At 50.4% G+C, this 23,339-nt stretch overlaps 1 protein-coding gene and 1 pseudogene across 3 annotated transcripts; both read left to right on the top strand.

The window, feature by feature from the left end:
* Positions 1 to 440: 440 nt before the first annotated feature.
* cadm4 (cell adhesion molecule 4) lies at positions 441 to 23,164 on the top strand (the record flags this gene model as incomplete). 3 transcript variants are annotated; one of them, XM_029737329.1, is given in 8 exon segments in its annotated part: positions 441 to 728; positions 1,879 to 2,040; positions 2,437 to 2,527; positions 3,841 to 4,013; positions 16,726 to 16,842; positions 21,432 to 21,560; positions 22,553 to 22,626; positions 22,916 to 23,164. In XM_029737329.1, coding segments are annotated over 7 exon segments (1,001 nt in total), but the record flags the coding sequence as incomplete, so codon positions are not given.
* On the top strand, positions 17,460 to 18,555 carry LOC115176933 (uncharacterized protein C14orf119-like; annotated as a pseudogene).
* Positions 23,165 to 23,339: the final 175 nt, after the last annotated feature.

Genomic DNA, 23,339 nt, shown 5'->3' with positions numbered 1-23,339 from the left:
GGGAAGGTTATGAGACAATGGCCATCGAGTCCCTGTCACACTGACGGTTATTAGCATTATTTGTTATCATGATTTTCTCACAATAGATCTTTCCCTTTCTCTGACCACGATAGAAACCTAGTTTTGCTCTCCTATGTCCGTTCTCTAGGTTCTCTCTCTTCTCACTGCCTCTGTGGTTGCTATGATACTATGGCCTTGGTCAGGAGGTCACAGTGGATTGTTGGATTAACTATGTTTAATTCTTCTTCTCCTTCACTATCTATCCCCCTTTCAATTCCTCTATTCACTCTCCTCCTTGTTACTCCCCCGGTCCTCTTTTCTTTTGGCCTTGCTTTTCTTTCCATATATTTATGTGTTTATCTCCAATTGGGGTTTTCCTATTGTGTCTTGACCCCCCCCCCCCCCCCGATACTGTCTGTCTCCCTAACTTCCCTCCCCAGCGTTGAAGGACGACCGTTTCCAGATGGTTCTCTTCACTCCCCGCCTGGTGCGCATCACCCTCACCAACGTGAGCGTGTCGGACGAGGGCGGCTACTTCTGCCAGCTCTACACCGACGACACCCACCACCAAGTGGCCACACTGTCCGTGTCCGTCCCTCCCGACACCCCCACGGTGGAGGTGAGGCAGGAGGCCGTGGAGGGGGGCGAGGTGGAGCTCACCTGCCTGTCGCCGCGCAGCAAGCCCCCCGCCACGCTGCGCTGGATCAGGGACCGCCGGGAGATACCAGGTCTGTCCCTCCTTTGAAGATCTATCACTTTGTCGCTCTGTCATTCTATCGATCAGTATCTGTCTGACTCTGTCTTTGTTCAGTCATACCTCTCTCTCTGCCTCTCTCTCTCTGTTCACTTCCTGCATTCCCTATCTATCCGCCTGCCTGTCCCTGTGTCAATCTATCCATCTATCTTTCTCAAACTCCATCATACTCTCTCCTTTTCTGTCCAGCCTTCTATCTACCTCCCTCTTTATTCCCCATCTGATAAGACTTCCATCCAGCTATCACTCTGTTTACCATTTTATCTGTCCTTCTGTCCATCTCTTTCTGTCTGTTTGTCTGTCCCGCTGTTTACCCTCTGTCTGTCCTGTTATACCCTCCACCTCTCTCTTTTTTCCCCTCTTTCTTTTGTGTCTCTCACCCCCATCCCGTCTCTCTATCTTAATCTCTAACTCAGCACTCTGTCCTTTCCCTCACTCCTCTTCTCTTCACCCCTCTTCCTCTCCTCCTCTTCTCTCTCTCTGTCTCCTCCTTCCATGCCGTGTTCACAAACATGTCTGTACCTTGATGTGACAAGGTGACGTAGGACGCGGCATGGGCTGATGCGTGGGGCCTACAGCAGAAAGCCCTGTTTTCTGTTCTGCTCTGTAGTGCTGTGGAGCGGGCCCTGCCCTGAGTGAAATACTGTGTGACATTAAAGGTTAGGCTCCAGATCCTGACGGATAGAATGTCTCAGTAATTAAGACAGTATCTCCCTGCCCTCATCTCATGCTTCAATTGGGCCTGCTTCAGTTCACTCAGCTGAAATAATTGAAAACTCAGCATGGTGTTAGTTATTGTCATATTTTCACAGACTCATATTACGTGACCGCGAGGCCTCAGTTTTGGCCACCACCATCCCTCCTCTTCCTCCTCATCTTCCGCTGCCTCATTTGGAGTCTTTTAAGATATTTTTAATCGCATCTCACGCTCTCTTTATCTTCCTTTTATGTCTGAGCCTGTCCAGATCCCTCTCTCCTCTTCTCCTTAACATCAATCGTGCACGTCTCACTCTCTCCATGTGTCCCTCTCTCTTCTCTCTTCTCTCTTTTTTCTTTCGCCAGCTCCTTTTCCTTCCCTCCTCGTCCTCTGTCTGATATGCTCCCTCCCTCCCTCTCTTCTCTAGGTGTGGTGTCCCAGCAGGAAAATGGGAAGACAGTGAGTGTGTCCAGCACCATCCGTCTCCCTGTGGAGAGGAAAGACAACGGGGCAGCGGTCAGCTGTGAGGCATCCCACCCCGCCCTGGGGGGGCAGAAGAGGGTCCGCCACTACCGCCTCGACGTCCACTGTGAGTGACTGGTCAGCCACCGAGGGTTACCATGGCAACACACTGAAGCTGTATCACTGTCATTTCTGATGGTCACGACTCATTTGTATTTGGGGTCTGGAGTGGTCAACCCTTCTGTTATAAATGACTTATCAACTCACCATTTCTGAGTTTGATCAGCCTTTTCTGCCCTTTAGATCTGCATAATGAGTGTCACTGCCAAAGTTTTGCTGCTTAAATGGCCCTGCATGGCTATCACAGCAACACGTACGAATACTTCCTCAGATGTGTCTGTTCACCGCAGCCATTAACAAAGCAGCAGCTGTTTCACCCTGAGGGTTGTTATGATAACAGAACCTCCAACCGTCACTCTTGATTGGTTACCACGGTAACCATTCCTTCCTCCTCTCTCCCCAGTTGCCCCCACAGTGAGGATCATCCCTCCCCCTGGCATCCTCCGAGAGGGAGACTCTCTCAGCCTCACCTGCTCCATCACTGGCAACCCACTGTGAGTGTGTGTGTGTGTGTGTGTGTGTGTGTTGTATGTACACACATTTATGAGATTGTTTGATTGGTTTGTGCATTTGCTGTGTGTGTATGCTGTGCTCACACTACAGCTGTTTGGAGTATACGGAGGAGTTGAGACATTCTCTGGATAAAGTGTCTGAGGAGGCTGTAACAAGCCCCTTGTTAGACACTGTGATGTGTTTGTGGTGCATGTGTGTTTCTGAGGCAACTGAAGCCTCTTCATTAAGCTCTATAAAAACTGGTTTGTGTGTGTATGTGCTCGTGTGTGTTTGTTTGTGTGTGTGGTGAGTAAAGCCATAGTAAAGCCCCACAATAAAGCCAGGCTGAGGAGCCAGTATGTGTGGCCCAGTGAGGATCAGTAACAGCCGGCTGGGGACAGTGACATGAGAGATGTGGCTGTGGTGGTCGATCCACTGGACTACCCCTGCCTCATCTCATGCTGGAGGGACCTCACCACACTCTCCTTTACACCCCCGGTACCCCCGTCACTCTCAGGCCCCGGACAAACTTCCTGTTAACCGTTAATCACCAATTCATTACACTGCCTGTCTTTGTTGGAGGGGTGTGTTTATTAAAGTGTGTGTGCGTGTGCGTGTGTGTGTGGATGAGCAGGGGGTTTAATTAGATGCTTCCTGGGGGATTAGGGTGTAGATGAGCTGGGATTGTAATCTGGCCAGGGTGGGATGAGAGGGACAGCCAGCACAGCACAGAGGATGCACACACACACACAGGGCTTTGTGTGAGATTGTGTGGTGTGTCTGTGTGTGTGTTCGTTGTTTCATGTAATCCAATAATCTTTAGTCTCAGTCGCCTTCTGTCTCACTTTTCTTTGTCTTTCATTTCTCCTCTTTCTCTCCATTCTCCTGTCTTACTCCCTCTCTCATCTCTCCCCCATAAATCTCTGTCTATCTCCTTCCCTGGCTCTCTCCTCCCATGTCCCACTTTCCCTCTCTCCCTCTGACACAAAATCTTTCTTTGCTCTCTCTCCTCTCCTTCTCTCTCTCTGTCCATAAATCTCCCCAATTCTTTTCTGTCATACTGTCTTCCTTTCCCTTTGTCTAATTTAAAATTTCTCTCACTCCCTCCTCGCCTTTTATTTCCCATTACCTCTCTCCACCTGTCTTATTTTGTCCTAATCTTTTCTCTCTTTCTACTCCCTAACCCCTCTTGCTCCCCTCGTTTCTCCCCCACTCTATATAATTCTCTTACTCTTTCCACTCCCTCTTTTTTCTCTCTTTCACTCTATTCTTTCCCTCGCTTTCCCTCCTCTCCCTCCCTCCTCTCTCTCTGCAGGCCTAGGGATGTCCAGTGGACTAGGATTAATGACACCTTACCTGAGAGGGCGGAGATCTCTGGCCCCACCCTCCAGGTGTCCCGTCTCAGCCAATCACACAACGGGACCTACCTGTGTCAGGCGCAGAACAACTACGGCCGTGCCGCTGACCACTACACACTGCTGGTGTACGGTGAGCCACCATCGCCATAACAACCACTGCCTTGCGGCGAGAAGTTGCCCTAAGGCACAGATCTAGGATCAGCTTCCCCTCCATATCCTCCGAATCCATTCACCGTCCAATCCTAGCGTAGCTTTTTGAATGGGACACCATCACAGACACAGATGTAGACATCAAAAGCGTGAGCCACTTCATCAGTTGTTTATGCTTCACAGATGTGAGAGTGCGAGGGGCATAGTGGGTCGGGCTAGGGGTTGAGTTGTTAACTCAGCATCTGTAGTCAGTATAGTCAGTGTACCCCATGGGTGTGGCCCCCTAGTGGTTACTCCTTTCACTGCAGCCTTCACATCTGACAGCTGAAGATCAGAGAGAGTGTAGGAGGAGGAGACAGAGGGGGGTTGTTGCGTAACGTTTTGGGTTGCCTTAGGCTGCGCCCCCTCATTCTCCCCTCTACCCCCCCTTCCCCTCCTCCCTTAATCCCCTCCCTCCATACCCTCTCCTGAGCAGTGGCGGCGGGTGGCAGGAGCGGCAGACATCAAACAACACTCTAACTATCCTCCGTTGAGAGAGGAGGTGGGTGGGAATGCCACCTTTCATCTAGCCAGAGCAGCCATCGTCAGCCACCACTAGAGCTAAAGCCACTCTCTTTCTCTTACTGTGCAACACAGGTTAGGCATGCCTGGCTTTGAAGTACGTCTACGCTTCAAGAAAATGCCCTTCTCTTCCTTGGTCTCTATCGTCTGTCTCCTAGAATGGTTCTTCTTCCTTGGTCTCTATCGTCTGTCTCCTAGAATGGTTCTTCTTCCTTGGTCTCTATCGTCTGTCTCCTAGAATGGTTCTTCTTCCTTGGTCTCTATCGTCTGTCTCCTAGAATGGTTCTTCATCCTTGGTCTCTATCGTCTGTCTCCTAGAATGGTTCTTCTTCCTTGGTCTCTATTGTCTGTCTCCTAGAATGGTTCTTCTTCCTTGGTCTCTATCGTCTGTCTCCTAGAATGGTTCTTCTTCCTTGGTCTCTATCGTCTGTCTCCTAGAATGGTTCTTCTTCCTTGGTCTCTATCGTCTGTCTCCTAGAATGGTTCTTCTTCCTTGGTCTCTATCGTCTGTCTCCTAGAATGGTTCTTCTTCCTTGGTCTCTATCGTCTGTCTCCTAGAATGGTTCTTCATCCTTGGTCTCTATCGTCTGTCTCCTAGAATGGTTCTTCATCCTTGGTCTCTATCGTCTGTCTCCTAGAATGGTTCTTCATCCTTGGTCTCTATCGTCTGTCTCCTAGAATGGTTCTTCTTCCTTGGTCTCTATCGTCTGTCTCCTAGAATGGTTCTTCATCCTTGGTCTCTATCGTCTGTCTCCTAGAATGGTTCTTCATCCTTGGTCTCTATCGTCTGTCTCCTAGAATGGTTCTTCATCCTTGGTCTCTATCGTCTGTCTCCTAGAATGGTTCTTCATCCTTGGTCTCTATCGTCTGTCTCCTAGAATGGTTCTTCTTCCTTGGTCTCTATCGTCTGTCTCCTAGAATGGTTCTTCATCCTTGGTCTCTATCGTCTGTCTCCTAGAATGGTTCTTCATCCTGGTCTCTATCGTCCTGTCTCCTAGAATGGTTCTCTTCCTTGGTCTCTATCGTCTGTCTCCTAGAATGGTTCTTCTTCCTTGGTCTCTATCGTCTGTCTCCTAGAATGGTCCTTCTTCCTTGGTCTCTATCGTCTGTCTCCTAGAATGGTTCTTCTTCCTTGGTCTCTATCGTCTGTCTCCTAGAATGGTTCTTCTTCCTTGGTCTCTATCGTCTGTCTCCTAGAATGGTTCTTCTTCCTTGGTCTCTATCGTCTGTCTCCTAGAATGGTTCTTCTTCCTTGGTCTCTATCGTCTGTCTCCTAGAATGGTTCTTCTTCCTTGGTCTCTATCGTCTGTCTCCTAGAATGGTTCTTCTTCCTTGGTCTCTATCGTCTGTCTCCTAGAATGGTTCTCTTCCTTGGTCTCTATCGTCTGTCTCCTAGAATGGTTCTTCTTCCTTGGTCTCTATCGTCTGTCTCCTAGAATGGTTCTTCATCCTTGGTCTCTATCGTCTGTCTCCTAGAATGGTTCTTCATCCTTGGTCTCTATCGTCTGTCTCCTAGAATGGTTCTTCATCCTTGGTCTCTATCGTCTGTCTCCTAGAATGGTTCTTCTTCCTTGGTCTCTATCGTCTGTCTCCTAGAATGGTTCTTCATCCTTGGTCTCTATCGTCTGTCTCCTAGAATGGTTCTTCATCCTTGGTCTCTATCGTCTGTCTCCTAGAATGGTTCTTCATCCTTGGTCTCTATCGTCTGTCTCCTAGAATGGTTCTTCTTCCTTGGTCTCTATCGTCTGTCTCCTAGAATGGTTCTTCATCCTTGGTCTCTATCGTCTGTCTCCTAGAATGGTTCTTCATCCTTGGTCTCTATCGTCTGTCTCCTAGAATGGTTCTTCTTCCTTGGTCTCTATCGTCTGTCTCCTAGAATGGTTCTTCTTCCTTGGTCTCTATCGTCTGTCTCCTAGAATGGTTCTTCTTCCTTGGTCTCTATCGTCTGTCTCCTAGAATGGTCCTTCTTCCTTGGTCTCTATCGTCTGTCTCCTAGAATGGTTCTTCTTCCTTGGTCTCTATCGTCTGTCTCCTAGAATGGTTCTTCTTCCTTGGTCTCTATCGTCTGTCTCCTAGAATGGTTCTTCTTCCTTGGTCTCTATCGTCTGTCTCCTAGAATGGTTCTTCATCCTTGGTCTCTATCGTCTGTCTCCTAGAATGGTTCTTCATCCTTGGTCTCTATCGTCTGTCTCCTAGAATGGTTCTTCTTCCTTGGTCTCTATCGTCTGTCTCCTAGAATGGTTCTTCATCCTTGGTCTCTATCGTCTGTCTCCTAGAATGGTTCTTCTTCCTTGGTCTCTATCGTCTGTCTCCTAGAATGGTCCTTCTTTTTCTGGCTCTTCGTTCTTTCTTCTTGTTTTTGTTTCTCTTCCTCTCTCTGTCAACCAATCCTATTCCTTCTTTCTTTCTCTACCCTCTTTCCTCCTGTTTTTCTCTTCTATATATCTTACCCCTACTCCTTCTCTCTAAATGTCTATATATCTTATCCTCTCTTTGTTCTCTCTCCTCCTCCTCTCTCTCTCTCTCTCTCTCTCTCTGCTTCCCTCCTACTTTTCTCACCTTGGCAGTAGTTTGCCATCTTTTCTGGGTGTACTGTAGTTCAGAGCTCTCTGGAGGGTTCCTGTCTTGTTCAGTCCAAGAGGGACAGAGAGAGGGGGAGAGGAAGCAGGGAGAGAGAGGTTGAAGCCAGGTTAGTGTTCAGTTAGGGCTTGCCCAAGTTGGATTAGCCACGCTTGCCTCTGGAAATCCCAAGGTGCACTGGGGTGGGGCGCCTGACAGGGCAAGGCTTTGTGGCGATGATGAGTCAGCTAAAACAGCTCTCTATGACAGATTTGAAAAACGACCCCTCACACTGTCAACCAGCTCCCAGAGTTATCTAGTGTCTGATGTGGCCGTGAAGCGCAAAATCAGGACAAAACGGAGGCCAATTTGTTGCAGGAGCTTTTCGCTTTTCGAGGCTGGGTGATGCTTGGAAAAGCAGATAGAGAGCGAGAGGTTGGTGAGTCTCTGCGGAGCCAGGCCCAATGCTGTGAAATCTTAATTCAGCAGGTTTAAGTGTGTGTGTGTGTGTGTGTGTGTGTGTGTGTGTGTGTGTGTGTGTGTGTGTGTGTGTGTGTGTGTGTGTGTGTGTGTGTGTGTGAGAGAAAGAGAATGTGTGTGTGTATGCGCATTATACACGTGCACATGTCAAGCTCCCACGTACGTATATAATATAGATATGAGGTTTTGTTTTGGGTGAACTGAATGCACAAGGGAGCCTGTACTCATCAGATTGTTGTTAGTCTGGATGGAGCGTTGGTTGGTTGCAGTCACCACCATTGTTAAGGAGCAAGATGGGGTGAGATGGCGGCGGTGTGGTGGGATGGTTTGGTGGCGGTGCTGTGGGATGGCGTGGTGGCAGCGTGGTGGGATGGTGTGGTTGTGGTGAGATGGCGTGGTGGCGGTGCTGTGGGATGGCGTAGTGGCAGCGTGGTGGGATGGTGTGGTTGTGGTGAGATGGCGTAGTGGTGGTGCTGTGGGATGGCGTGGTGGCAGCGTGGTGGGATGGTGTGGTTGTTGGTGAGATGGCGTGGTGGCGGTGCTATGGGATGGCGTGGTTGTGGTGGCGGTGTGGTGTGATGGCGTGTTGGAGGTGTGGTTTGGTGGTGGTGTGGTGGGATGGCATGGTGGTGGTGTGGTGGGAGGGTGTGGTTGTGGTGAGATGGCGTGATGGCGGTGCTGTGGGATGTCGTGGTTGTGGTGGCGGTGTGGTGTGGTGGCGGTGAGGTGGGATGGCGTGGTGGTGGGATGGCATGGTGGTGGTGGGATGGCGTGGTGGAGGTGTGGTGTGGTGGGATGGCATGGTGGTGGGATGGCATGGTGGTGGGATGGCGTGGTGGTGGGAGGATGGTGGTGGTGGTGTGGTGGGATGGCATGGTGGTGGTGGTGTGGTGGGATGGCATGGTGGTGGGATGATGGTGGGGGTGTGGTAGAATGGCATGATGGTGGTGGTGTGGTGGGATGGCATGGTGGTGGTGGTGGGATGGCATGGTGGTGGTGGGATGGCATGATGGTAGTGTGGTGGGATGGCGTGGTGGTGGGGTTGTGGGATGGTGTGGTGGTGGTGTCGTGGGATGGCATGGTGGCGGTGGGATGGGATGGCATGGTGGCGGTGTGGGATGGCGTGGTGGCGGTGGTGTGGTGGGATGGCGTGGTGGCGGTGGTGTGGTGGGATGGCGTGGTGGCGGTGGTGTGGTGGGATGTCATGGTGGTGGTGGTGTGGTGGGATGGTGTGGTGGGATGGCGTGGTGGTGGTGTGGTGGGATGGCGTGGTGGCGGTGTGGTGGGATAGCGTGGTGGCGGTGTGGTGGGATGTCGTGGCGGTGGCGTGGTGGGATGTCATGGTGGTGGTGGTGTGGTGGGATGGCATGGTGGTGGTGGTGTGGTGGGGTGGCATGGTGGTGGTGGTGTGGTGGGATGGTGTGGTGGTGGTGGGATGGCGTGGTGGTGGTGTGGTGGGATGGCGGTGTGGTGGGATGGTGTGGTGGGATGGCGTGGTGTGGTGCAATGGTGGGGGTGTGGTGGGATGGCATGGTGGCAGTGTGGTGTGGTGGTGGGATGGGATGGTGTGGTGGTGGTGTGGTGGGATGGCGTTGTGGTGGGATGGCGTGGTGGATGTGTGGTGGGATGGCGTGGTGGTGGTGTGGTATGATGGTGTTGTGGTGGGATGGCGTTGTGGTGGGATGGCATGGTGTGGTGGGATGGCGTGGTGGTGGTGGGATGGCGTGGTGGTGGTGTGGTATGATGGTGTTGTGGTGGGATGGCGTGGTGGTGGTGGTGTGGTGGGCTGGCGTTGTGGTGGGATGGCATGGTGGTGGTGTGGTGGGATGGCGTTGTGGTGGGATGGCATGGTGGTGGTGTGGTCGGATGGCGTTGTGGTGGGATGGCATGGTGGGATGGCGTAGTGGTGGTGTGGTGGACTGGCGTTGTGGTGGGATGGCATTGTGGTGGGATGGCGTTGTGGTAGGATGTCGTAGTGGTGGGATGGCATGGTGGGGTGGGATGGCATGGTGTGGTGGGATGGCGTGGTGGTGATGGGATGGGATGGCGTGGTGGTGGTGTGGTGGGATGGCGTGGTGGTGGTGTGGTGGGATGGTGTTGTGGTGGGATGGCGTGGTGGTGGTGGTGTGGTGGGATGGCGTTGTGGTGGGATGGCGTGGTGGATGTGTGGTGGGATGGCGTGGTGGTGGTGTGGTATGATGGTGTTGTGGTGGGATGGCGTTGTGGTGGGATGGCATGGTGTGGTGGGATGGCGTGGTGGTGGTGTGGTATGATGGTGTTGTGGTGGGATGGCGTGGTGGTGGTGGTGTGGTGGGATGGCGTTGTGGTGGGATGGCATGGTGGTGGTGTGGTGGGATGGCGTTGTGGTGGGATGGCATGGTGGTGGTGTGGTCGGATGGCGTTGTGGTGGGATGGCATGGTGGGATGGCGTAGTGGTGGTGTGGTGGACTGGCGTTGTGGTGGGATGGCATTGTGGTGGGATGGCGTTGTGGTATGATGGCATGGTGTGGTGGGATGGCGTGGGGGTGGTGTGGTATGATGGTGTTGTGATGGGATGGCGTGGTGGTGGTGGTGTAGTGGGATGGCGTTGTGGTGGGATGGCGTGGTGGATGTGTGGTGGGATGGCGTGGTGGTGGTGTGGTATGATGGTGTTGTGGTGGGATGGCGTTGTGGTGGGATGGCATGGTGTGGTGGGATGGCGTGGTGGTGGTGTGGTATGATGGGGTTGGGTTGGGATGGTGTGGTGGTGGTGGTGTGGTGGGCTGGCGTTGTGGTGGGATGGCATGGTGGTGGTGTGGTGGGATGGCGTTGTGGTGGGATGGCATGGTGGTGGTGTGGTCGGATGGCGTTGTGGTGGGATGGCATGGTGGGATGGCGTAGTGGTGGTGTGGTGGACTGGCGTTGTGGTAGGATGGCATTGTGGTGGGATGGCGTTGTGGTAGGATGGCGTGGTGGTGGGATGGCATGGTGGGGTGGGATGGCGTGGTGTGGTGGGATGGGATGGCGTGGTGGTGGTGTGGTGGGATGGTGTTGTGGTGGGATGGCGTGGTGGTGGTGTGGTGGGATGGTGTTGTGGTGGGATGGCGTGGTGGTGGTGTGGTATGATGGTGTTGTGGTGGGATGGCGTGGTGGTGGTGGTGTGGTGGGATGGCGTTGTGGTGGGATGGCGTGGTGGATGTGTGGTGGGATGGCGTGGTGGTGGTGTGGTATGATGGTGTTGTGGTGGGATGGCGTTGTGGTGGGATGGCATGGTGTGGTGGGATGGCGTGGTGAGGGTGTGGTATGATGGTGTTGTGGTGGGATGGCGTGGTGGTGGTGGTGTGGTGGGATGGCGTTGTGGTGGGATGGCATGGTGGTGGTGTGGTGGGATGGCGTTGTGGTGGGATGGCATGGTGGTGGTGTGGTCGGATGGCGTTGTGGTGGGATGGCATGGTGGGATGGCGTAGTGGTGGTGTGGTGGACTGGCGTTGTGGTGGGATGGCATTGTGGTGGGATGGCCTTGTGGTAGGATGGCGTGGTGGTGGGATGGCATGGTGGGGTGGGATGGCATGGTGTGGTGGGATGGCGTGGTGGTGATGGGATGGGATGGCGTGGTGGTGGTGTGGTGGGATGGCGTGGTGGTGGTGTGGTGGGATGGTGTTGTGGTGGGATGGCGTGGTGGTGGTGTGGTGGGATGGTGTTGTGGTGGGATGGCGTGGTGGTGGTGTGGTAGGATTGCGTTGTGGTCGTGTGGTGGGATTGCGTTGTGGTGGTGTGGTGGGATTGCGTTGTGGTGGTGTGGTGGGATGGCGTGGTGGTGGTGTGGTGGGATTGCGTTGTGGTGGTGTGGTGGGATGGCATGGTGGTGTTGTGGTGGGATGGTGTTGGTGTGGTGTGGTGGGATGGCGTTGTGGTGGTGTGGTGGGATGGCATGGTGGTGGTGTGGTGGGATGGTGTTGTGGTGGGATGGCGTTGGTGTGGTGTGGTGGGATGGTGTTGTGGTGGTGGGATGGCGTGGTGGTGGTGTAGTGGGATGGCGTGGTGGTTGGATGGCGTGGTGGATGTGTGGTGGGATGGCGTGGTGGTGGTGTGGTATGATGGTGTTGTGGTGGGATGGCGTTGTGGTGGGATGGCATGGTGTGGTGGGATGGCGTGGTGGTGGTGTGGTATGATGGTGTTGTGGTGGGATGGCGTTGTTGTGGGATGGCATGGTGGTGGTGTGGTGGGATGGCGTTGTGGTGGGATGGCATGGTGGTGGTGTGGTCGGATGGCATTGTGGTGGGATGGCGTAGTGGTGGTGTGGTGGACTGGCGTTGTGGTGGGATGGCGTGGTGGTGGTGTGGTGGGATGGCATTGTGGTGGGATGGCGTTGTGGTAGGATGGCGTGGTGGTGGGATGGCATGGTGGGGTGGGATGGCATGGTGTGGTGGGATGGCGTGGTTGTGATGGGATGGGATGGCGTGGTGGTGGTGTGGTGGGATGGTGTTGTGGTGGGATGGCGTGGTGGTGGTGTGGTGGGATGGTGTTGTGGTGGGATGGTGTGGTGGTGGTGTGGTAGGATTGCGTTGTGGTCGTGTGGTGGGATTGCGTTGTGGTGGTGTGGTGGGATTGGGTTGTGGTGGTGTGGTGGGATGGCGTGGTGGTGGTGTGGTGGGATTGCGTTGTGGTGGTGTGGTGGGATGGCATGGTGGTGTTGTGGTGGGATGGCGTTGGTGTGGTGTGGTGGGATGGCGTTGTGGTGGTGTGGTGGGATGGCATGGTGGTGGTGTGGTGGGATGGCGTTGGTGTGGTGTGGTGGGATGGCGTGGTGTGGTGGGATGGTGTTGTGGTGGTGGGATGGCGTGGTGGTGGTGTGGTGGGATGGCGTGGTGGTTGGATGGCGTGGTGGTGGTGTGGTGGGATGGCGTTGTGGTGGGATGGCGTGGTGGTGGTGTGGTGGGATGGCGTTGTGGTGGGATGGCGTTGGTGTGGTGTGGTGGGATGGCGTGGTGTGGTGGGATGGCGTTGTGGTGGGATGGCGTGGTGGTGGTGTGGTGGGATGGCGTGGTGGTTGGATGGCGTGGTGGTGGTGTGGTGGGATGGCGTTGTGGTGGGATGGCGTGGTGGTGGTGTGGTGGGATGGCGTTGTGGTGGGATGGCGTGGTGGTGGTGTGGTGGAGCTCAGAGGAGAAGGTTACTGATTGTCTCTGAAAAGCCCTGAGGGTCTGCTTACAGTATGTCATTTAACTGAGCTGCTGTGATGAAATGGATTGCTGCAAGACAATAAAGCACATTAGAACTGAATTTTTAGAGTGTTGGAGATGGATGGAGGGAGGGAGAGAGAGAGAGAGAGGGACGGAGGGAGGGAGAGAGAGAGAGAGAATAGACAGGAGAAAAGAAAAGGGTAGAGGGATGGATGGAGGGAGGGAGGGAGGGAGGGAGGGAGGGAGGGAGGGAGGGAGAGAGAGAAAGAATAGACAGGAGAAAAGAAAAGGGTAGAGGGATGGATGGAGGGAGGGAGGGAGGGAGGGAGGGAGGGAGGGATGGAGGGAGGGAGGGAGGGAGGGAGGGAGGGAGGGAGGGAGAGAGAGAGAGAGAGAGAGAGAGAGAGAGGAGGGGGAGGGAGGGAGAGAGAGAGAGAGAGAGAGAAAGAATAGACAGGAGAAAAGAAAAGGGTAGAGGGATGGATGGAGGGATGGATGGATGGAGGGAGGGAGGGAGATATATAGTTGTGATCTGTGAGAAGATGAGTGCAGTGGTTAGGGTAATGAGCTAAGTCACTAATTAAAATATACCTCTATTTATTGAATGACTAAAGAAAAAGAGAGGGAGGGCGAGAGAGAGGGAGGTAGGGAGGGGGTTAGAGAGGGTGAGGGGGGGGAAGAAACAGAGGAAAGATTAGGTGAAAAAACCTGAATCCTAGGTGGTGTATTTCCCCTTGTGGCTCTTCACAGTCTTCTATTGACAGTGAGAAAGTCAATGTAGTGTAGGCTGTGACCATATCAATGTGGAGCAGCAGTAAGGGACGAGGCCTTCCGACCAGCGGCTAGATGACATTTAGCCTTGTGTTGTGAGTGACACATGGCTTACTACAGCACCGGAACAGAAAAACACGCAGAAACAGGGAATATTCAATCATACGTGAGTGTTTTATCTCTCTAGTAAAAGGAATGATATTTGAGAGAAATGACGTTAACAACAACTTCAACATGCAAATGGGAAAACAGCCGTGAATACAGGTGTCTGAGTGGCGAGCGTACAGAATAACAATATGATAGAAGAATGCCTGGCGGTGTGCTGACTGGCTGTACAGCAGCATAGTAATTCAGCTTTAGAGAGAGAGAGGGTGCTCATAGAGGAATGGAATAAGAAAAGGAACAAGGGAATGTGGAAGCGGAATGGAAGAGTGCGTGGGAGAGAGGAGAGTGATTAAGGTTGAGGTGGATCGCCTCTGAGGGAAAGGAGGGAGATTTCAGTAGAGAGAGGAACGGATGTTGGAGGAGAGAGGAGGGAGAGAGAACGAAAGAGAGAAATGGAGAGAAGTCATTATTTCTAAGTCTTCCCAGAATGTAGTTTTGATGGTGAAGAGATATGAATCAGTGTACAACTAATTAGCCGACTGACCCTGCCCATTAATCCCTCTGCCTCAGGTGAGACACACACACACACACACACACACACACACACACACACACACACACACACACACACACTGACCCATTCCTTAGTGAACTCTCACAGCCGAAGAACCGTTTTAAGTTCTGCCTCTGACTCACATGTATGCATACCCACATGGATGACGCAAACACACACTTGTGTGTTGCATAGGTGACAGGAAAGCTGAGGTTGGACACTGATGGCATAGAGGGAGGATGTGGACGAGTGAATGATGGCAGGCTGAAAGGAAGAGGAGAGGAGGAGGAGAGAGGGATGAGGGTTATGATGACGTAAGAGGAGTGGCAGAGGAAGAAGAGATGGAGATCTCAGGGCCAGTGGGAAAAGAGGGAGAGCAGACGGAAGAGTAGTTACAAATAAATTACTCTAGAACGAGGTGTGTGTGAGTGCGCGTGTGTGTGTGTGTGTGTGTGTGTGTGTGTGTGTGTGTGTGTGTGTGTGTGTGTGTGTGTGTGTGTGTGCGGCGCATGGCTTGTGAGAGAGAGGCACACAGTGGTTCGATGAAACATTTCTCTACTGCACCCTGCTGTTTCAAATGGACAGTTTGATAAAGTGTTTCACACACACTCACACACACGCACTGTACACACAGCCACTCACTCAATCCAGCTGTCTCAGTCACTTAAAACCACTTAACTGTACCCTCACTGTCTCAACAGGCATTTTACCTTACCATTGTGTCAGTATCCAATCCATTGTCTCATATTGAATGTGTCTGTCCCATAACATTGTTCCACAGAGAATGCTTCCATCAAACACAATGTCTTCTGTCTCCCTAGCTACTGAGTCATAGACAATGTGTCTATGGTAGAAAATATGTCTCCATCCCAACCATTGTCTTATAGTGAATGTGTCGATGTAATTTGCCAATGTCTGTCTCCCTAGCTACTACTATATAGAAATGTATGTCATAGTAGATCATATGTCTGTAGTAACCATACCATCTAGAACAGTGGTCACCAACCATTTCTGACTCAACATCTACCGCTCAGATTATTATTACCTATTTTTTTACCCCTTTTTTCTCCCCAATTTCGTGGTATCCAATTGGTAAGTTACAGTCTTGTCTCATCGCTGCAACTCCCGTACGGACTCGGGAGAGGTGAAGGTCGAGAGCCGTGCGTCCTCCGAAACACAACCCAACCAAGCCGCACTGCTTCTTGACACAATGCCCATTTAACCCGGAAGCCAGCCGCACCAATGTGTTGGAGGAAACACCGTACACCTGGCGAGCGTGTCAGCGTACATTGCACCCGGCCCGCCACAGAAGTCGCTAGTGCACGATGGGACAAGAACATCCCTGCCGGCCAAACCCTCCCCTAACCCGGACGACGCTGGGCCAATTGTGCACCGCCCCATGGGTCTCCCTGTCGCGGCCGGCTGCGACAGAGCCTGGAATCGAACCAGGATCTCTAGAGGGAGCAGCGGTGAGACTGCCTCTCACACGACTCACCGACACCCTCCCTCCGCTGAGAAAAGGGGACAGTCTTCCAGCTGATGGATAACTCAAGTCGTACTGCATTATTTCTACCTCATGCACCAATTCACGTTGTTACTTCAATGACTAGAGAAAGTGAAATATTCCTCGATATTAAAAAAGACACAAGCCACTAATAATAACAAACAGAAGCTTATCGGAACACTTCTATACTGATTAATTATTTTACCTTTATTTAACTGGGCAAGTCAGTTAAGAACAAATTCTTATTTTCAATGACGGCCTAGGAACAGTGGGTTAACTGCCTTGTTCAGGGGCAGAATAACAGATTTGTATCTTGTCAGCTCAGGGATTTGATCTTGCAACCTTTCGGTTACTAGTCCAATGCTCTAATCACTAGGCTACGCTGCCACCCCATTGCAGGTGCAGTGCCAGTTCTAGCGTGAGTGGGAAAATGCACATTTTATGGCATAGAAAAGTGTTGAACAGTGTTGACAGTGCTGAATAACAACTTAAACATGAACTTACTCATAAAAACAGCAGCTCTTTGCTGTATTCGTTGAGTCTCTCTCTAGTCATGGTTTTGAAAGTTTTGAAATCTTACTGTATCAACTTTGATGTGCATTTGAGGTTTATTTTTACAGTCTATGGCTCGAGGAAATTGCAGACACAGTGATCTGAGATATCTGATCGGCCAGTGGTAGGCCTGTCGGTGTACTTGATAAGCTCTCTGGGCCCGCCGGGTAGGCGGAGTTATACCTTCAGACACATGACATGAAAATGCCTTCCTGGCGCTAGGGCTGCTGAATCAAGTGCACCTACTGACAACAGTGCAAAACAAAGGCTTTATCGTTGTTGTTTTTTTACAAAAAACATTGCTGATCGACTAGGAATGCCTTGGAGATCGAACAGTCGATGGCGATCGACCGATTGGTGACCACTGATCTAGAACCTGTCTTTCATAGAAAACTATGATTGTCTTGTAGAGTATAGTGTGTTATCCTTTCCTTGTCTGTTGTAGAGAATGTGTCTGTCACTACCATGGTCCTTCCCTCCTCCCATCACGCCACCTCCCATCACGCCACCTCCCACCCAATCACCCTCCTCATAACCCCCAGCTACGCACCGGACCCCCGAGGTAACGTACAGCCCTCCCTCACCCTTAACACACTCCTCCTCTCCATCTCTCCATCCTTCCCTTCCTTCATGGTCACAATCACCGCCTCTTAACAGCTCTTCTCCTCCTCTCTTCTCTGTCCTTTTCTGGTCACTGACACCCTTTGTCTGCTTTAACCTTCCTTTTTTTATTTATTTTTATTTCACCTTTATTTAACCAGGTAGGCTAGTTGAGAACAAGTTCTCCTTTACAACTGTGACCTGGCCAAGATAAAGCAAAGCAGTGCGACAAAAACAACAACACAGAGTTACACATGGAATAAGCGTACAGTCAATAACACAATAGAAAAATCTATATACAGTGTGTGCAAATATAAGGAGGTAAGGCAGTAAATAGGCCAATAGTGGCGAAGTAATTACAATTTAGCAATTTACACTGGAGTGATAGATGTGTAGATGAGGATGTGCAAGTAGAAATACTGGTGTGCAAAAGAGCAGAAAAACAAAAACAAATATGGGGATGAGGTAGGTAGATGGTTGGGTGGGCTATTTACAGATGGGCTGTGTAGAGCTGCAGTGATTGGTAAACTGCTCTGACAGCTGATGCTTAAAGTTAGAGAGGGAGATATAAGTCTCCAACTTCAGTGATTTTTGCAATTCATTCCAGTCATTGGCAGCAGAGAACTGGAAGGAAAGGAAAGGAAGGCCCTTGACTGGCCTTCCCACACACGATCTCACACACATACACACACATTCCCCCACTCTCATCAATGGCTGGCTGATGCTGTGCTCTGGCCACTCAGTGTTGGGGCTGTGTCAGTGTGTAAGTCCCATGGGGTGGGAGCACACATGTACAGTGTTATTGTTATAGACCCAGGGATGGGTCGGCCATAGGACTTATGTGAGGGACACAAGGATCTGTGGGTGGAATGACATACGCACGCATACATACACACTCACATACACATACACACACAGGGCCAGCTCTAGCCTTTTGGGGGCACTAAGCGAGATTTGGTTGTACGTTTAAAAGTTGATTTCCTAACACATTTTGCCATGGAGTGGAGAGAATTTTGAAAATGTTATTACAAATGTCATACAATTGCGCTCATTTTGCCATGGGGCAGAGATACATTTTTGCTGATGTAAATCAAATTTCCTGCAATTCTACACATTTTGCTATGCCATGCCTGGTTGGCTCTGCACACAGTCCAGCTCGTCTTCACCCAGCCTGGCAGACTTTTCGTCAGTACAACAGTTTTTAGTGCCTCCCTTCTTGGAGAACCTCTCTTGTACCTCTCTGAACTCAGCAGCAGACAGAGAGCCCCTCTCCTACGTAACTCTTCAGGAGCAGCGTTCTGTATTGAGGTGGTTCCTGAGCTGGGGCACTGCCCAGAGGGAACCGTTTCTGCAGGACCTTTTGGGGACACTGTGCCAGTGAATGTGTGTACCCTCTTCAGGTCGCTCAATACGCTACAGGTTAAGGACAGCCCACCAAATATCTTTGAGTGCCAACTGCGCCTCTGGACCCAATGGTTTGAGTCATGGAGTGAGGAGGAGAGGAACAGTTTCCTGCACATTCTAGAAGAGAGGGACCCGATCTTTGTTGCCTACTTCTACAGAGGTGTAGCTGGGACAGCAAGCAGGGATTGAGGGATACGGAAAATACAGGGGGGAATTGGTCATTAACTACAATGACCATAATCCATTGCACATCTACTTGTCCGGTCTGTGTTTCTTTTACGCCTGCTACAGAAGAGACAGAAGAATGTGCGATCGTGAGGGGATATAGAGAGCAGCTGTTGCTTCGCAAGGTATCTCTACCTGAAAATACATGATCAAAGTGATTAATAGTTGGTATTCAGCAGTCATAAAGGAATGCCTTATTTACTTTGAAGAACTACAAAATTGTGATTTTGTCAGAAAGCACATCAAATAATATATATATAACAACTGAAATATTGTATTCAAGTAAAGTAATGTGAATAAATAATGGTTAATAAGTGATAATCAGTAATGGGTAGTCACTACCATCATGGGACTTCTATTAATGTTTTTATTATGTGTTTTATTCTGTGTTCTATTCTGTGTTCTGTGTTTTAGCTTTCTACCCAAATAATCAAAACCGAAATCGAAAACAGTTATTTTTTAACAATCGAACCGAAACCGAACCGACCTCAAAAAGCACTCATTGCTCAGCACTAGTAAGTTGAGACCCCGACTGAATTCCTAAAAAAAAGGATATATACAGTACCAGTCAAAAGACTGGACACGCCTACTCATTCCAGGGTTTTCCTTTATTTGTTTCTGAGGTCTTGACAGATTTCAGGTACACCTCCAATTGACTCAAATGATGTCAATTAGTCTATCAGAAGCTTCTAAAGCCATGACATCATTTTCTGGAATTTTCAAAGCTGTTTAAAGGCACAGTCAACTTAGTTCCCCACAGAAGTTTACATACACTATCTCTGCAGCACTCCACCTATCAGGTCTTTATGCTAGAGTGACCAAACAGAAGCCAATCTTCAGTAAAAGGAACATGACAGCCCGCTTAGAGTTTGCAAAAAGGCACTTAAAGGACTCTCAGACCATGAGAAACAAGATTCTCTGGTCTGATGAAACCAAGACTGAACTCTTTTGTCTGAATGCCACGTGTCACGTCTGGAGGAAACCTGTCACCATCCCTACGGTGAAGCATGGTGGTGGCAGGTTCATGCTGTGAGGATATTTTTCAGCGGCAGGGACTGGTAGACTAGCAGGATCGAGGGAAAGTACAGAGAGATCCTTGATTAAAAACCTGCTCCAGAGGTCTCAGGGCCTCAGACTGGGGCGAAGGTTCATCTTCCAGCAGGACAAAGGCCCTAAGCACACAGCCAAGACAATGTAGGAGTGGCTTCGGGACAAGTCTCTGAATGTCCTTGAGTGGCCCAGCCAGAGCCCGGACTGGACGCTCCCCATCCAACGTGACAGAGCTTGAGAGGATCTGCAAATACAGATGTGCCAAGCTTGTGGGAGGTCTTCTTGGGTATGACGCTACAAATCAAATCAACATTTTTTTTTTATTATTTGATTTGTAGTGTCATACCCAAGAAGACTGGAGGCTGTAATCGCTGGCAAAGGTGCTTCAACAAAGTACTGAGTAAAGGGTCTGAATACTTATGTAAATGTGATATTTCAGTTTGTTTTTTTTCAACAAAAAAATCTAAAAACCTGGTTTTGCTTTGTCATTATGGTATGTATATTGTGTGTAGGCTGGGGTGGGGGGGTACAATGAAATTCATTTTAGAATAAGGCTGGGGGCAATGGGGCAGTTTCTCTCTACATCTGTCTCTCCCTCCCTCCTCCCTCACCACCTCTCTAACTCCCTCTCATCTCATCTCATCCATATATATATATGGGATATGATGACAGGTATTATTATTATTACACACACACACACACAATGGCAGGGCAGTTATGCCAAGCTGCTTCTCTGTCTCCCACTGTGAGTAAGTGGCTGTCATCACACAGAACAGAGGGACACCACCTGGATCTCTTCTGTCCATGTGTATGTGTCCTCTCTCTCCCCTTCATCCTCACTCTCATCATATCCCGTCTTCTCTGTCTTATAGCTTCTCTCTACCTCTCTCTCTCTCTCCCACTCTCCTCCCCCTCACTACCTTTCTACCTCTCTCTCTCTCTCTCTCTCTCTCTCTCTCTCTCTCTCTCTCTCTCTCTCGCTCTCTCAGGGGGAGAGATGAAACAGAGGGAGCAGGGCATTATTCTGCTCTTTCTGACAGTCTGGAGGTGTGCACCTGCTGTGCCTCGTGTTTGAATGTCAGAGAGAGCGATGCGGGAGCGTTATTGGGCGCGTGGGGAGAACGGCAGGCTCCTTTATACTGTCGCTCATTACCCACCGAGCTTTGGGCACAGCGAGGGAGAGAAATGCACCATGGGAAGGCAGCGCTTAATTTTTCATCCGTCATGAAATATTGCTCCGGCAGACTCTTCAACAGACGCTCCTACACTCTTTTCTTTTTCTGTCTTGCCCGTGCTGCCACTGATAGATAGACGGACACACACACTTTCTCATTTGCTCATTTGTAAGTCGTCTTTGCTCTCTCCCCTCCTCTTTTTTCTTCATCCATCCTCTACCTCTCTGTGTTCTTTAGTTAGCATTGTGTTAATGATTCCTGTTTTAATTCCAGTCTGGTAGAGTTCTTGGACCATGCCCATTCCTATGTGTCCTTGTCTCCTGGCCAGGGTTGGCACTATGTATTCACACATACACACACAGGTGGTCACACCAGCCTGTATGAATCTTCTTTATTCTGGGAGGGTCTGTGGTGTAAACCCAGACTTGCCTCTGACTCAAAGTGCTCTCTGTATACCGGAGCTCTGTGCTCTGTTGTTCTGAGCTCTTCCAATCTCCAGTGTTTTGTGGGTAATAATACAGATATGGTGAAAGATACAGTAGATTATCTCACCGTTCAGGGATGTACAGACTTTGATTTAATACTCCTCTCTGTCCTCCACATATATCTCTGCCCAATTTCTTTCTTTCTTTCTTTCTCTCTCTCTCTCTCTCTCTCTCTCTCTCTACCTCTCTCTCTCTCTCTCTCTCTCTCTTAGACCCCGGTGCAGTGATTGAGACCCACAGTGCAGTACCGTACGCTGTGATAGGGGGCGTCCTGGCTCTGCTGGTCTTCACCATCATCTGTGTTCTCATCATCACCATCTGGTGCTCTGTCCGACAGAAAGGTAACACACACACGTATGCACACGCACACACACAAACACACACACACAGATGACATTCACACTATTGAAAAGTTACATGAATTCCATTAAAGGTGAGACTACCATGAATTGTCAATGGTCACGCCTCGCCTCGCTTTACGGTATCTGTCTCAGTGAATGAAAAATAGTAAATAAAAGATGGACCCAAATGGATGGAATGAGATGGGGAGGAAAAGGGCACACTCTTTCCTCTCTCTCCTCAGAACATGACAAACGACCTTGTATCTTGGCCAGGGGGGTTGATGGGAAATGTATGCGCGGCCATGTTGTTTAATGACCCTTATGGTTTACTGTATCAGGGCACATCAATTTAAAAAAACGCAGTTACCCACGCTCCCCCATAATTTTAACAGCCTCTGGCAGCCCCCTGATTCCTCCTTCAGTGCAATAAAGTTATCTGGGAATAGAACCTTTGAGACCAGGGGAGGGGCCATACAGCCGGAATGCCAATCAGCAAATAGACAGAGCCATTACGACCAATCAGTGAGCAGAGACAGCACAATTAGGGCCCTGTCTCTGTCCTGCTGTGGCTGCCAGTGTGCCAATCAAATCCTTGACCAGACAGACTATCAACAAAGAGACTGCCATTGGCTCCTGCAGTGATACTCAGCTTGAACATGATTGGGCTTGTTGGGCAGGTTTCCCGGATACAAATTAAACCTACTCCTGGACTAAAAAGCATGACTAGGCTTAATCTGTGTCTGTGTCTGGCCCTTTAAATTCTGAACTGATGATGTAAATCAGAGAGAAATTATAGAATTTAGTTTCATAGTTTGACTTTCTCTTATTATATTACTCTGCCGTAGCTAACTTCCCCACCGTCCTTCTCTCTCTCTCCCTCTCTCTGTGCCTCTCTCTACCCTTCTCTTTCTCTCTCTATGCCTCCGCCCCTCTTTTTCTCTATTTGCACCATGCTTGGCCCTCTCTCTCCTTTCCCCCTCTCCCTCTGTCAGGCTCATATCGTACCCAGGAGCCTATACTTAATTGGTACTGACCTAATTCTAACTGAACTAATAATTAATCACAGGTAGGAGGACTTCAACAATATGGTAAAGATTGCTTTGATGGGTTCACAGAATGTCACAAGGATTATATTACTCTGTCACAACTAACCTCCACACCCCTTCACCTGTCTCCCTCTCTCTGCTGCACAACCTTCTCTCTCTTTATGCCTCCTCGCTCTCTCTCTCTCTCTCTCTCTGCCTCCTCTCTCTCTCTGACTCTCTCTTCCTCCTCTCCCCTCTGTCTTTGCATCTCTCTCTGCCTCTCTCTCCCTCTATCCTTTTTTCTCTCTCTGTTCATTCTCCCTCTCCCAGGTTCATATCTTACCCATGAGGCCAGTGGGTTGGACGAGCACGGGGAGGTCCAGGAGGCTTTCCTCAACGGGAATGATGCCAGTCAGGGCAAGAAGGAGTACCTACTGTAGCCTCCATCCCCAAAAGCCACACCCCTCCCCCAACACGCCATGATGGGTGGCCTTCTGAATCGACTGTAATACTACTGCACACAGACCACAACACAGACCACAACACAGACCACATCACAGACCACAACACAGACCACAACACAGACCACAACACAGACCACATCACAGAACACAACACAGACCACAACACAGACCACAACACAGACCACAACACAGACCACATCACAGACCACAACGCAGACCACATCACAGACCACAACACAGACCACAACAGACCACAACACAGACCACATCACAGACCACATCAGAGACCA

Source organism: Salmo trutta, chromosome 37, assembly GCF_901001165.1.
Source record: "Salmo trutta chromosome 37, fSalTru1.1, whole genome shotgun sequence".
Taxonomy (NCBI): domain Eukaryota; kingdom Metazoa; phylum Chordata; class Actinopteri; order Salmoniformes; family Salmonidae; genus Salmo; species Salmo trutta.
The sequence above is the reverse complement of the archived record's forward strand: the minus strand, read 5'-3'. Positions and strand labels throughout refer to the sequence as shown.